Here is a 15,796-nt window from a genome sequence, read left to right on the forward strand (position 1 = left end):
CGAGGAGCTCAACACTGCCCCCCATGCCGGGTAAGCATATGTTAGAATCGGCAGTACGTACAGCCGAAAAATGAGGAGCTTAGTTGCCAGTGGGTACGGGCTGGCACTGTTCAGCACTGGGTATAGCGAGGCTCTGGCGGCCTTAGCCCTCCGGGTCGCATAATTTACATGTTCGCCGAAGGTAAGCCGCCTGTCCAACACCACCCCCAGGTACTTAACTGTTTTCTCAAAAGGGATTTTCTCCCCTGAGATTTCCAGCTCTCTGGTCGGTTTACGTGTCTTGCATGTGAACATCACGGCCACCGATTTTTCACCGTTGACCCTGATTCTCCACATGTCGAGCCACGGTTCCACTAAGTCCAGCTGCCTTTGGAGCCTCCGGACCGCGTAATCCACATTTGCGGATTCGTAGAAATATGCCGTGTCGTCTGCGTAAAGGGCCGTTTTGACCCCTTCCGACAGCGGCATATCGTTCACGTACAAAGTGTACAAGAACGGGGAAAGTACTGCTCCTTGGGGAACCCCAGCGGCTATTTCTCTGGTAGAGGAAATCGTTTCCCCTACGCGCACGACAAAATGTCGGTCTAGCAGATATGACCGCATCAGTCTGACATAGCGGTACGGGATCGCCGATCGCGCTAGCTTATAAAGCAGCCCGCTATGCCAAACTTTGTCAAAGGCCTTGGCCACATCCAGAAAAACGGCTGCAGTCACCCGTTTCCTGTTCAGGCCTCCGACAAGGTCGTCTATTATTTTTACCAGTTGGAGGGTGGTTGAGTGACCCTCCCTGAACCCAAATTGCTCGGGCCGCACTTCTCCCTCCATGTATCGCCTCAGTTTTTCGAGAAAAATCCTCTCGAACAACTTAGACAATACCGGTAACAGGGAGATTGGCCTATAATTCCGTGGGAAAAGTAAACTTTTCCCCGGTTTGGGTAAACATACGACTTTGGCCGTTTTCCAACAATTCGGGAAATATCCAACGTACAAAATGGACGTGAATATCACCGAAATTGCTGTAATCACGGAGGCCGGTATGTTCCGGAATGCACGGGCGCTGATCCCGTCGACACCCGGGGCCTTGTCGGGGCTTGTGGCCTTAATGGCTGCGGAAACTTCCGCTTCAGTGACTTGGTCAATCTCTAGAGGGGCGTCCTCCACCTGTGAGAAATAATCTACAAGAAAGGATTCCACCTCGGTTGTGTGCTCGTCGTTCGGGGAGGGAGGGGGGTTTGGAGTGAACTGCTCCTCCAAGGTATCGGCGAATACCTCGGCCCTCTCCGCCTCCGAGTATGCAAGAAAACCTCGCTGCCCCACAACCGGATGGCGAGGCTTCTTCCCTTCTCGCAGTCTCCTGTTCAACCTGAACACCGAGGAGATGTCGTCAGAGACCGAGGCGAGGTATTCGTTCCACGAATCCTCTCGATGGCTTGTCAGCAGTTGTTTTACCCTGTCCGTTTGATTATAAAAGGCCCGCTTATCAGCGGGGGACAGGGTGATTCGATATCTCCTCCTCAGTCGTCGTTTCTCCGTTATGGCTTCGGAGATATGAGGAGGGAGGTCGTTTCGAACAACTGCTCGAGTTTTGGCCGATGAGCTGCCTGCCAGGGCCTCGGTCATTGACGACGTGACGCGCCCGACAGTGTCGTCGATTTCCTCCGGGGTGTTCAGGAGCTCAGGATTTACCGGCCTGTACTCCCGCTGGAGGGTCTCGTAGAACCTTTTCCAGTTGACTGACCTTCGGGGTATAGGCGGGGGATCTCGGCCACCCCCTGCCTGACCTAGTTCCAACAGGACAGGGGAATGGTCCGAGCTGAGGTCTTCTATCGTTTCAATCATGAATGGGAGGGTACCCCCCTTCATGACTGCGATATCCAGCACGTCAGGCCTAGATCTGCCTGAGCGATGCACGAACGTGGGCACCTCAGGGCCTACGACGACCAAGCGGCGGGCTCTCGCCCTTTCGTACAGCAATCTGCCATTCGGATTTGTCAGAATGCTGTTCCATGACACGTGTTTGGCATTGAGGTCGCTCATGAGTATCACGGGCCCATCCCAATTTTCCAGCACGGCATCCAGATCTGCGCCGGTTACCGCGTCGTTCGGCTTGCTATAAGCCGAAACCAGCCGATACACCGTGCCCAGATGCTCCACATGCACACACGTTTGCTCCATCACGTTTGTATGAAGAACAACGCGCGTATGCATGTGGCGTCTGTGGACTAAAACCGCAGTTCCACCAGAGGTGCGAGATCCGGGTCGAACTGGCCTATCCGTCCTATATGTAAAATAGTTCCGAAGGGTCAGTTGCTTGTTTGGGTTCAAGCACGTCTCAGACAACAGTATCACGTCTATCAGTAGATCCTCGGCCAGACGGCATAGTTCCTCCGTCCGGCCTACTACTGAGTTAGCGTTCCACTGCAAGAGTCTGAGGGTGGGCCTAACCATACCTTGACAGTACAGCCATGAGGCACTCTATTAAGGACTGAATACAGTCCTTGAGAGATTTTGCCTGGAGCAGGCGTGGCAAAACCATCATGATATCTGGCAGGATATCCTTCACTGTCATCTGCGACAGGAAGTCCATGCCAGTGGTCTCCAACGGGGTAGCCGGTTTCGGATTGCCGCTGGGGGTGCCTTTTGGCGCGGCCGCCCTTTTGGTGGGGCGCGGGGCCACAGGGGCCGCGGTGTTTTTAACAGCCTGCTTGGCCTTCCCAGCCGGAGCAGGCTTTGCCTTTCCCGTCGAGGAAGGCTTGGCCTTCTTCGCCGGGGCCGGCTTTGTCGCCGCCTTTTGTTTTACCACCTTCTTGGTGGTTGCCGCCGGTTTTGGCTTGGCGGGTGTTGGGGAGGTTACCTCCCCTTTTTTCACGACCGCTTTTGCCACGGGTGCCGGCACCTCCGGTTTGGGGACTGTTTTTCCCCCACCGGCAACACGGGCCCAGCTGCGGCCGTCCAAAGTCGCGGGCTTTTTAAGTCCCTTGACTTTGTTTGTCTGCTCCTTATAATAGGGGCAGCCCCTGTAATTGGCCGGATGTGGCCCCTTACAGTTGACGCATGAGGCTGGTTCCTCACGCGGCTTGACGCAGGCAGAAGTGTCGTGGTTTCCACCACACTTTACGCATTGCTGGGCCCTCTGGCAGTAATTGGACGAGTGTCCAAATTTCTGGCATCTGTGGCACTGGGGTGGCCCCCCTCGTGACACAAATGCAGTCACTGCGACCTTGCAGTAAAAAATACTGCCAAGGTCATAAATGGCCCGGGCCAAAGGGGTCCTCTTAAGGGCCACTAGGCAGGTCGGGGTTTCCCGACCGTCCCTTGTGAGGAGCTTCTTAACCGAAACCACCTCATAGCCAAGGGAGGTCAGTTCCTCCCTTACTTCCTCCGGGGTAACTTTATCCCTTGTCCGAGAAGACTTATATATACTCTGATCTACACAGATTTCCTAACTGTTGAAGAGTGAGTATTGTCATCCGCGCCCTTTTATTTCCCCAAAAATTTCTTACGCTGGTTCAGTAATCCTTTTCATCCAAGAAGCTGTTGTAGCTATGCCATTGACACTATTATAAAAAGGATTGTTTAACGGTCATTTTACCTGAGAAAAGGATCCCTTCTTGATTCCTTTAACTGTTATTTTCTCATACTTTCTTTTTAATTGGAAGGAATCGGTTGCCCAGGTCCGTTATACTGGTTTTGTAGCAATACATTTGGGTATTTCCTGAAATGAACAAAGGCAACAAAGAACGTGAAACTGTTGAAGTTGCCTTTCACAACAGAAATCGTTTTGTACTAGACGTAGCACAAAACAAATTTGAACTGTACAAACTGTACGTGTACGATGCTACACGTTATAAAATCAACGATCGTTTCAAAAATTCTAACAGAAAGGCATCAGTTGGGTGATGAGAGAGATTATAATAATCTTTCTTTGACTTGGGAGCTGTTATTTCTGATTCCTAAGTATCTTCGCTTTAATGCTATATTTATTAAATTTCCATAAATATTAGAAAATACTGCAAAGTTGTTAAAAATTATAAATTTATTAATGATGTAATAGTTATTATTACTTGGATTTACAGCTACGACTTATCCAAAATTATATAAATTCAAACCATGCACTGCTTCTTTGAATTTAATATCCTGATAAAGTGATATCATCAGATAAAAGATAATCTTAATAGAGATATCCAGCGCATATAATAATAGTGAAAAATGAAAATCTGTATAAAGTTCAATATTTATCAAAATAGAAAATGTCAATTCGTTAGTAAACTACTGAATATTTTTTTTTTGACACTATATTTGAATTAAAGTATTGTTTTTTGAAGACAGTTGTTATCAATGCAAATTTTAAAAGCATTATACCTGGCATGCGCAGTTCATTTACAAAATAATATTTCTTACGTTGGACACACAAAAGATCTATACGTTGATTAGAATTTAAATAAATATTTATGATTCAACCATTGTAAAATATTCAATGTTTTACAATAACAATGTTTTATATTTACCATTAAAAAGGGATAAAATTACATTTTCGATTAAAAAGATATTTTCATTTAAAAAATATTAATTATAAATAAATTTAATTCAAGAGTTTTAAAGTATTCTGTATCATTTTTACATTAGTAATTAGTAAAGTTTATGGGGTTGAATAATAATGACAACCGTATATTTCAAGGTAAGTAGCTTGTAGTGCACTAAATTTGGAAGGAGCTGACAACGTTTTCTCATTTGATATCTGCTACACTGTTAGCTAAATCTGATATGCTTCCCTATTTTAAATACTGGGCTGTCTGATTTAGATTTTAGTAGTTTAGTAAGGTAAGCTTGATGTGGTTCAAAATCATGACTGACTACTTTTAGTCGTAGTATCATGGTTCAAAATTACTCTTTACGTTAAATATATTTTTTTAAATTGGAATGATCTTGGTACCACGTTGACCTTAGTATCTTAATATTAATTTGAACTAGCTGTAATGAAATACTATAAATGAATAAATAGCAGTACAACATTAATACTGTATACTGTACTCAATATTTCGATGTGTCTTCTGTGTTAGTTTATGTTTCAGGCGGAACTAAGCTATAGATAAATAATGAGCTAAAGTTAGCTGTTGCGAATAATCGATAAGTTACATAGAGGAGATCTACAGTAATACTGTGATTGATTGTCGATTGAGGAACAGGTTATTTTATAATACGAAATATATTCTTGTAAGGTTAACTTCATAAATCAGTTGAATTTTTCCTGAGACAAAGTCCTGAGGGATCGGGTTTTGTCATGGATGTGTTGGATGGTAACTAGTTTACTATTCTTTTTCTTATTATTTTTTTTAATTGTGTGTGAATATCATTGTTTTTCTTATCTTTCTTCAATTAAAGTATTAAAATTGATAGTTATCCATTTATATGTATTTATGGTGTGTTTTTCTCCGTAAAAGAAAAAGGTTTATTGAAATGTTTCACTTTTTCGATTTATTAAATCGTTCTAAGTGTATGTATTAGAACTTATTTACCTATTATAATTTATTAAGGGATCATTTCTTTTTTTTTTTTGGTGTTGTTTTATATTTTTATTTGCGTTGTGGTAATTAAAGTATATATATATATATTACCAAGTTGTAAGTAAATTTGGAACTTTAAATTTTATGTTAATCAAACATACTTTAATGCGACTCAAATGCCAGTGTTACAAGGTACTGTGAAAGAAATTCAATTTACACCATGAATTAAAAATCTGTCAGACTTGTACATAAAATGCACATTCATCTATGTTTAGTCGAAATCAATTCCAATATATAAGATTAAAAATCGTATCATTATAGTCCTCAATGAAACCTTGAAAGATCGAAATTTATGTTTTATTGAACACAAAGTATACATAAAATCTAATCTATCGAACTACAGTTAAACTAAGAAAATTAATATAAACAAAGCAAACATAAATAAATTGAGGCAAGTTAATTGAAAAGGACGTATCTGCTAAAAACAAAACTTTTCACAAATAAAAACATTATAGCTGGGCTATTCGGTTTCAGGAAGATCTAAAAAAACAGGATCAATTAAATTTAAATTGACTATTTATTTATAAACTTAATCGTTTCACTTAACTATTTTAACATTTAAATAGAATTCCCTTGAAAATGTTGAAAGTGCCATCACGGTTTCATAGAAAACATGATTCTGCTTCTGTCTGTGATCTTGATAGCTGTAAGTTCAATAACTCTTGCATTAGGAAAGGATGTAAGTGGCTTCTGGGTTATTTTACAACATCCAATTTTAACATGGCTGGGTTTGAGATTCAACCTTTTTCGTAAAACCAGCGGGTGACTTCCACCCATCATGCAACCTCGAGGCAGTTTTTAAGAAATAAACAACATTTTTACGTTTCATTAAACCTTTTTCACGTTTTTGGTGATGCTACTTTAATGAGAATAATTTTCTGGCACTTACAGCCTTTTTTATTTACATGCCTCAATCAAATATTATTAAAAAGATTTTAGTTAATTATTTAACTAACAAATTTAACAACAATTAATTATTTAATTAACAAATTTAGTTAATTATTAGGTGAATAGATTAATGGTACACTCGTAAATTCAAACAAAATTTAATTTTAATTGATATTTGAATAGCTAAAACGTGAATTTTCAAACAGTTAAATTAAATAAAAAATTTATTATAGCAAATTAAAAATTAAAATTAAGATTTCGGTTTATGTGTTGTGTTTTGAAAAAAAAACTAAATTTTATGTTATAAAACTTATTAATACTTTCTAATAACTTAGTAAGTGAATTTTCCCTTTCGATATTTTTCGTTATGGTTTGATATAAATACGGTTTAATTATATTAAACACGTTTCAGCAATGATCGGCCTGAGTATGTACAAGTCTACATTTATATGTCATAGATGTCATTCTCATCAAATTGAGTTCGGGGGGAGTTACTTATTGTTCCCTAATTGAACAAATAGCAAGGTACACATTAGGAAAAAGGGATACTTTGAAAATATTTATATTGGAAATTATTTATTTTTTTATTTTCATAGAACAGTTTATTTGCTGGCCAACTAATAGTCGCCTGTTAATTATTACATAATTACTACTAATAATAATAATCTTTTCGTAGTGCCAAAATTTTAAACTAGGAACCCTATTTGTAAAATTTTGTTGATACTTTCAGTTTACTGATGATTTTTTTTTGGTAATAACAAACTAGTCTAAAAAACGAGTTTTTAATAACCTATAACATGACCATTACATCTTATGGTTTTAATATCAAGATCATAATTGTATACTCAAGATCAGAAATTAAATTTTAATATATTGCACAAGACAGTCAGTCTGCATACCCAATCTCCGGGATCTAAAATTACAGAAAAATTATAAGTTCGAATTTTTCTTATTGAATTATGTCATGTTCTGTAGTTAAATAAAATAAAACGCAAATATTTAAAAATTAATAATGTATTTCTGGTAGTTAGTTCTTTTCTCCATTTTATGTTTGAGAAAAGCTTTTTATGTTTTGTTCTGTCTATTTTTAGATGGATTTAATGGTCGAGAATAAATTAATGAGTGCTTCTTCTAAAAATTTTTTTCTGTTTAGCTGTAGGGCGTTAAACGTTTTGTAATGCAAATTAATTGCAATAATAATCAGATAGCTGCTTATACTTTACATTGAATTAGCCAAGTATTTTCACTTTAAATGAAAGAAAATTATTTAAAAAGTTATTTATGGACATTTCTGATATTATGGATATACTTGACAAATGGTTCAGTAATTAGGCATACAGTTTTTTGTATAAAATTAGGATAAAAAAATAAAAACATTGTTTTGATTTATAAGTAGATTAAAAATTTGGTTAGTAAATATTTTACGGTAGAAAAAAAAACAGAGTTACTTTTGCAGTTTTTTAAAATCTTTTTAACTTTGTTAACATTTTATAAAGTAATGCTGTTACACTGCAGACCAAATTTTAAAATACATTGTCAGGTTTATGATTGTACAATCAATTGAACCATTCTAAAATTCACGCAACTTGTAGTAGTACCAAAAAGTAACAATTATAACAAACACCTGTTGGAAAAAAGACAACTATGTTTATTTAGAAAAAATCTGATGTGGACAGCACATAGTTTCCTTGTACGTCAATTAAATTACATATACACATTTTTTTTTTTAAATGAAAAGTATATACAATTTTATTTCATTAACAACTTCTGATATTTTTTATATATATTTATTTTTATTGTCACTATTGAATTATTATTTATCGTAAATTTTTTTTGCAATCAAAGGTTAATAATTATTAAAAAATCAATATATTAAAATTAAAAAAAAGTAAAAAAAAGGAGATGAAGTCTAATTCGAACCAATGTACCCTTATAAGATCCAAATATTTCATTAATTAAAATTCCATTTGGCTGTAACTCAGGAAACAATGAAAATAAGTATCACTTATGGTATATACTTTAAATGCTCTTAATGAGAGCTTATTACTGCGAAAAAGTACAAACCTGAGTTAAGAAAAATTACAAAATCCAAATTTTTGGGTTTTGGGCTTTTTTGACACTTTTGGTTCGGCCGATTGCAATCAAAAAGGGAGGGACACAACCAGATATTACAGAAATTCTTATCCAAAATTTCAACATCTCACGGCTAATCGTTTTTGAGTTATGCGAGATACATACGTACGTACATACAGATGTCACAACGAAACTAGTTATTATGGATTCAGGAATGGTCAAAATGGATATTTCTGTTGGAATGGAAATCTGAAAACCAAAATTTTTCGCGATCATAATAATTCCTTTACTTCCTACAAAGAAGTAAACAGGATATTTTTGAAAATGTACAAAATTGTTCTATCCTTTTATTTTCTATTTTTGAATAGAAATAAAAAACGTACTATAATAAATTGCTCATTTAGATGAGCAATACAGTTAAATGCTTGCTCAGAATTATTTTATGTCTTTATTGTACTCTTATGCCAAGAAAAAAACGGTACACTCCGTTTGCCTCTATGCATTTGTCTATTATAACGCATTAATTTGTTTGCAGGCTTTTAAGATGCAATGGGAATGGTCGGTGAAAGCTCCATTACTATAAATATATATTGTCTTAGTCATCAGCTTTTTAATAGAACAGCTGTGTAAAAGAAGTGGAGGAATAATCAATAACTAAAAACGTTTTCCTTCGATGTTACCGTTATCTTTGTTTACCAACCAGTTTTGTTTAATTATAAAATAGAAATCATTAATAATATACTGATTAATATTAAAAGCCGATGGTTTGTTTCATATTTATTATTTAAAAGAAATGTATCCTTTCTCAAATATTACACAGTTACAATTATTTCTAACACATACGTATACCGCAAAGGACAAACTTTAACTGAATGTTTGCCACAAAAATTCTTCAATAAAAAATCCAGTAATAATAATAATAATAATAATCAATAATAATTAATAATAATAATCCAGTAATAATTAATAATCGTGTAATAATAATAATGTATAACAGAAGAAATTTCTTTCTTTCAACAAATTAAAAAAAAAGTGTGAAAATAAGTTTTATCGGAAATATATCTAAGAATAAATAAATATCGTTTTATGAAAATGTACATTCTCAACTTGTTCATAAAATAAAATTTGCGTTATTGAAAAATATTGTCGTATTGCTGTTGCCTTTGAAGTTTTTTTCTTTACTTATGCATATGTTGTTTCAATAAAAAAATAAAGAAATATATTTTTCAATTATTATTAATTATTCATGAGTCATTATCTCATTTATCATGAATAATCCTTATTTTCTGATAATTATTTTATAACTTGAAATAATAAATAATGATTGGTTATAGTTGTAATTTTTATTGCGTTTCTAAATTAGTAACTTCAATTCTAATTTATGTTGACGCTCAAGTTTCACGTCATATTTAATATATGAACAGAGACAGATTATATTCTATTTAATTTTATGCTTTGTAATAGATTTATAATTTAGCTACTGAGTTCAGGTTAATTTAATATATGAATCAGTTACATGCCAATTATTATAAATGAATCAGAAAATGTCTCTACTTCCCTAAGCTTGCACAATAAAAATTAATTATTTTATCGCAATATAATTATAATTCGTAATTAGGAATTTTTTTCTGTAATCTCTAAATTTATATGAAAAATTTACACGAAAGTAGTTAACAAGATTGAGTTTTATAGAGGTTATTGTTCTCAAACTAGACTCCAAATTTTGAAATCACTGCGCAACAGATAAAGTTACACAGAAGATTTGCATAATTTTCTGTTAACAAAATTAGCAAATAAGTTAACAGAATTTTATGTTTGAAATCGTATTATTTCAATGTGTTTTCATTAAAATATCTTTTACTTTTTAATATTTATTCGTTTTTGTTTAAAATAAAATAAATTTATTTTTGAACGATAAGTAGTGTTTACCTAATACATTATCTCAAACATCTTCTGGCAGAAAGAACTTTATTAACGTATATTTATAAAAATGTTGTCAAAGAAAAATTATGTTTTGATATTTATTGGGAAGAGAAATTTCTTTCGTGTTGATTCACAAATAAAATTATTGCAGTTACGAAAAACACACAATTTTTATTTAAAGATAACAGAATAAAAAAAAAGGAAATAAAGGATTGGCGGTATTGAAAATATAAGAAAGAATCACAGGTGCGTGTATAGCTGTTTCTGCTCCCTCGGGGAAATAAGGGAAATGTTAGACCATGTGTAACAGACGAGGAGACGGGAAGCGGTGAAAAAAGCAGAGAGGTATGGTCTTGTCAATGCTTTTCCCCCTTTATCCCCCTATAGTACTTCTAACAAATATTTTCCCCTTCAGCCGACTGTACCATCAATCCATCTCTTTATAGTCTCTCATTCACTTCCTTTTCCTCCAGCCCCTTCTATCTTTTGTATCGCACCACATGTTCCAGAATCATAGTCGCTGATCCTTTTGTCACATTCTTTCAATATATTTGTAGTACTACAATGAATACAACTGCGTCTTCAGGTGGCTTCATCACAAATGTAAAATATTCATTCGATTGATATAACGCAATGCTGTGAAACTATTCTGTAAATTTAATTCTACATAAAGCCTTTCATTTTAATGCATGTTTCGTTAAAAATAGAGTTTTTTTAATCATGGGTTTTTAGAAAAAATAATTTACTCAGAATTAACATGAAACAATAACTAATTTTATTTAGTCAAAATGTAGAACTAAATTTACTATTAAAAACATCAATTTTTTATCTCATTTAAAGAGATTTATAATGCTACAATTAAGAAAAAAGAAATGGGTCAAGAAGAAAATATGTTGATAGAACTACCAAGCTGACAGAATGAGAAAATTAAATAAAATATTTTTGAACTAGTTTCATTTAGAAATTACAAATAAATTATCGATAGATTAAAAAAATGATATTAATGATCTACCAAATTACGCTGTATAAAATTTGTTCATTACTGCTATTTGTCTATCATTTTGTATTACAAAAAGTAATTCACTTCTATCGCAAACATTGGTAAATCATCTTTTGAAAGTGAGTTTCAAATATCTGCAAATTTAAGTAAATTTCTACATTAAATTAATGATCTTAACATTGTTTGTTTTATTCTCATTTTTTCGTTTCGCTGTAACAACACAGCGAACAATTCATTGCCGATCAACAACACGGAGAATTAATGAATTTGTCAGTTCAGATGAACTGAAAAATTCGATTTTTTTAGACAACCTGTTATAAAATATTATTCCTTATGATTGGTACTGAAAATCATTTGAACTGACAAATACATTAATTAAAACTAAATACTGCTTTCAACCACTCTACTTTAAATATATATTTACGACTAACAAAAATAATTATCGACATTTTGACATTTCTTCCATATTTTACTTTACAAAAATATAGTGGAAAATAATAAATTCACGTGATATTCTTTATGGTATTTAAAGGCAACCGGAAAAAATTTATTCTTATAGAAAATTAGTAAATGGAACAATCGTTATTTCCATATCTTTCAATTACAATATGATAAAAATCTCCACCGAATTATTTTTGGATGCAAATGATTTTAACGTCTAACTACATGTACATAATACTCAGTAGCATAATGTACCAGAATTCCATTTTTCTTTATATTATTAAACGTGATATGACATGTATTACTACTAAAAAGATAAATATTTATAGATCGGTAGGTGAAAACGTACATGATCTTAACCGGGAGCAGAAATCAAGAGCAACTGATCTGGAGCCCAATTCGCTTTAACTTTACTAATTAACAATTATTATATCTCTCACAAAATTCAATTAACGTTGATTTCAACGTACGAATTAATATTAATTTCTTCTATATTGATTTACAACTATATTGCAGTATTTATATCGTTTTCAGTTTATATATTTTATTTATTATTACTAACTAATATTGTTTTTTAACTTTTGTTTCCTGTTTGTATGGGCGTTGACTTGCTGTTGAACCTTACTCAACAATATTGTTAAAGTCGCGTTTAAAAAAATTATATTTGATAAACAATTATAAATCTCGAGAAACGGATTTTATGAACGTCCATGAGGTAAAATCAACCATAAACGATTACAGGGAATATATTTCATGTTTTTAGGATGTGACTGTTTACACCATATTTAACTTATTGTTTGTACAATAATAAAGTGTACTATTTGATTTACGTAATGAAATTTATTGAATTTTTTAGTGATCTATATATATATATATATATATAGATATGTATACTCTTTTTTTAAATGTATATAAATGTATTACGTACATGTTGTTTGCTAAGGGAAAAACAAATTGTATAAACTATAAAAAAAGTTTTGTAATCAAAGTTAGATTGTAATTGTTTAGTTTCATAATATTTATATCACTGATTAGCATTAACCAAGTCATTTCAATTGTGTAAGTTATAGGATTGCAGTGCTAATACATTTTTTGAGAAGCCGAGTTCAAAACTTGATTCTTAATAAAATATATACTTATAGACTGTGCTTAAATAGCACAATACTATTTACTTATTTATTTGTAATAAAGTCATAACATATCTCTAAACAAGAACTGTATACTGTGTATCATGAATTTAACTAAATAATTTCGACAAATATATTTCTAATAACTATAAAAAATCTGTCACAGGAAACCATCATCTGATTAAAAAAAGCATAAAATACATATATAGTATATAATGTTAAAAAAATAATAGAATTTGCAAAATCAAAAGAAAATCTAGTTCATATTTTTTTTTTTAATATTAAAAAAATAACTTAAAAGTAATGACATGATAATTATTTTCCAGTAAATACAATAATGAAAATTGTTTTAATTTACCATCTACAACAATCAGTGTTACGATTGCAGGTGGTGCGTTCAATGCTCTGCAAGTGTACCTTCCAGTGTCATCATCAGTAAGCCTAGGCAACGTTAGTCGACTCCACACATGACCATCACTTGTTCGATCAGTATCAAGGTAAATACCCCCTTCTCTTGGTGACTGAAAACAAAAATTAAATTTTAATTTTATTCCTTTTGGTAAAATTATATGATAAAACTGTGTTTTGAACTAATAACAAAATAATAATAATAAATTGGCAACATTTATTCATTTTATTTCTTATTCTTGTTCTTTGAGGTAAGTTTTTATAAAAGTAAAAAGTAATTTGTATTTTTGATAAGGAAAATTTCGACATGTAAACAAATGGATGAATATTTTATAACAGGTTTGGTTTATTCATTCTTCGGTACAAAATTTGTTGAACTAATTAAATAATAGATTTCTCTTTACAACTTGCTGATATTTACTGTGATCTCGTTCAAAAATATAAACATTATTATATTACTAACACAAATTAAAAGGCTTCTTTTATTGTTTGGCTTGAACAAGGCAATTATCACCAAAAATTATACTCGTATATATGTATTGTTATCACATGCTGTTCTTCTTATCGGCGAGCGCAACTCTAGCCGGTAAGTTATCAGGGAATCTTGCAATTTACATATTCACCTACCAGCCACCAACCCACCCTACCAATCCAGTTGAGTTGACAACACCCCACCAGCACCGGCGGCTTTATAAGCAGCAAGACGATAATACGCAGCAATTTTGGAGATCCCACATTGGGGAGGACTGGCGAGTTTGTACCTCCTAAAGAAGCTGAAAGTCGTCCAAAACATCGCTCTGAAGACGATATTCGGAATCCCGTGGTTCGTTATGAATTAAGCTCTGCGCAGAGATGCCAGAATACAAAAGTTTGTTAGGTGGAACTGGAGCAGGCGAGGCGGTTCTTCAATTCAACAGCTTCGTCAGAGTTCCAGCACATCCGAGACATATGCTGGGAAGACCCGCAGCCAAAAGAGGTCAGGAAACGGCCTCATGCAGTCTTGGACCAGCCACAATGTGGCAACAGCCAACCAGGTGAGGTAAAATCTCCAAGGACAGCAACAGAATAGCGTGTTTGACCAAACTCCTCAAAACCCAATGTGTTCCACGTAATATGTGCCGATAACCAACAAATACCTCCAGAAAATCTCACTTAATAGGGGAAAATATCACACCAAATTCCTTACCCTCCATCCGAACCCCTTTTTTCCACATACTATGCAAGCTCCGTGACGCAATGCCCTCGAACTGCCCAACCAAAACAAATTTCTTTAATATTAAACAAACGTAATGAAGTACAGACCCAAAAATCGCCTCCGGCGCTCTCTCCTGTCAAGAGGACAACACCTTAAACAAAAGATTTCAACCAATTCTGGGCGGAAAGACAGAACATCACGAAAGATAAGCTCATTATCGCATCGTTCCGACAGATCCCTACAGTTAAAAACCTTCATTGGATCGGAACGCAGTCCAAATTTCACCAAATAAATCAACGCCACATTCTATTTAAAACTCGTCAGCTCATTAGAATCATCCAGCAGCAAAGGACGCAAGTCCGTATATTGGGATTAATAGGAGGGTATTGCATTCTTCCACATCCTTGCGTACCGTTCCATTCCGTTATCGAAAGAATTCACTCTCGGACCACCACCCTAAAATGACTAAGAAGAAGAATAGGAAGGAAGCAGTCTCCTGACCGGCCGCAAAGTGGAATCTGTTAATGTCACCACTACAGAATTTCCAACAGCCCTTTTTAGGTTTACAGCTACCACAAGGTTTATATGGTGCCATTTGCCGTCGGAACAATTTGGTAATTTTATATATATATATTTTTTATGAGAGATCGAAATTAATATTGTTAGAAAAACTTTCGTTTCTACTAGCTCTTAGGCAAATTCTTCACACCAACACACGCACACTTGAAAGGTGTGTGTTTTTAAACGAATAGGCAGTTGTAAGAATCACAATTTTATTTAAGCTTACAATCAAGAAAAGTAAGGTGAAAATCGACAAATTTTATTACTATTATTGAAAGTGTATGGTAATCCACATCATCAGTTTTTAAAATTAATACTAATTGTACGCTAACTGTTTAGATATTCATAAAAAATCCACAAATTAAACTCAATGTTATATTTTTTACCTTTCCTTATATACTTTTGCAATATAATCTACTTATGTACAATATATATATATATATATATTTTTTTTTGAGGTTTTTAGGGGCATCGACTACTTTGGTCATTAGCCCCATCACACTTCAAAAAAAAATAAAAAAAGGGTTCAATATTTCACATTTTCATGTGCCAAAAAAATGATCAAAATTTTACTTTTTCTTATAATTTCTGATCCAATTAAATTACTTTCTAGGCT

At 34.1% G+C, this 15,796-nt stretch overlaps 1 protein-coding gene across 3 annotated transcripts in view; it reads right to left on the reverse strand.

The window, feature by feature from the left end:
- Positions 1-15,796, reverse strand: part of LOC142325557 (uncharacterized) — a 387,407-nt gene that overhangs the window by 34,942 nt on the left and 336,669 nt on the right. For all 3 annotated transcript variants that reach the window (XM_075367460.1, XM_075367450.1, XM_075367470.1), the window contains exon 7: positions 13,375-13,537. In XM_075367460.1, coding sequence (XP_075223575.1) covers positions 13,375-13,537 — 163 coding nt within the window. The remainder of the gene's footprint in view (positions 1-13,374; positions 13,538-15,796) is intronic.

Source organism: Lycorma delicatula, chromosome 1 (assembly GCF_047948215.1).
Source record: "Lycorma delicatula isolate Av1 chromosome 1, ASM4794821v1, whole genome shotgun sequence".
NCBI lineage: Eukaryota > Metazoa > Arthropoda > Insecta > Hemiptera > Fulgoridae > Lycorma > Lycorma delicatula.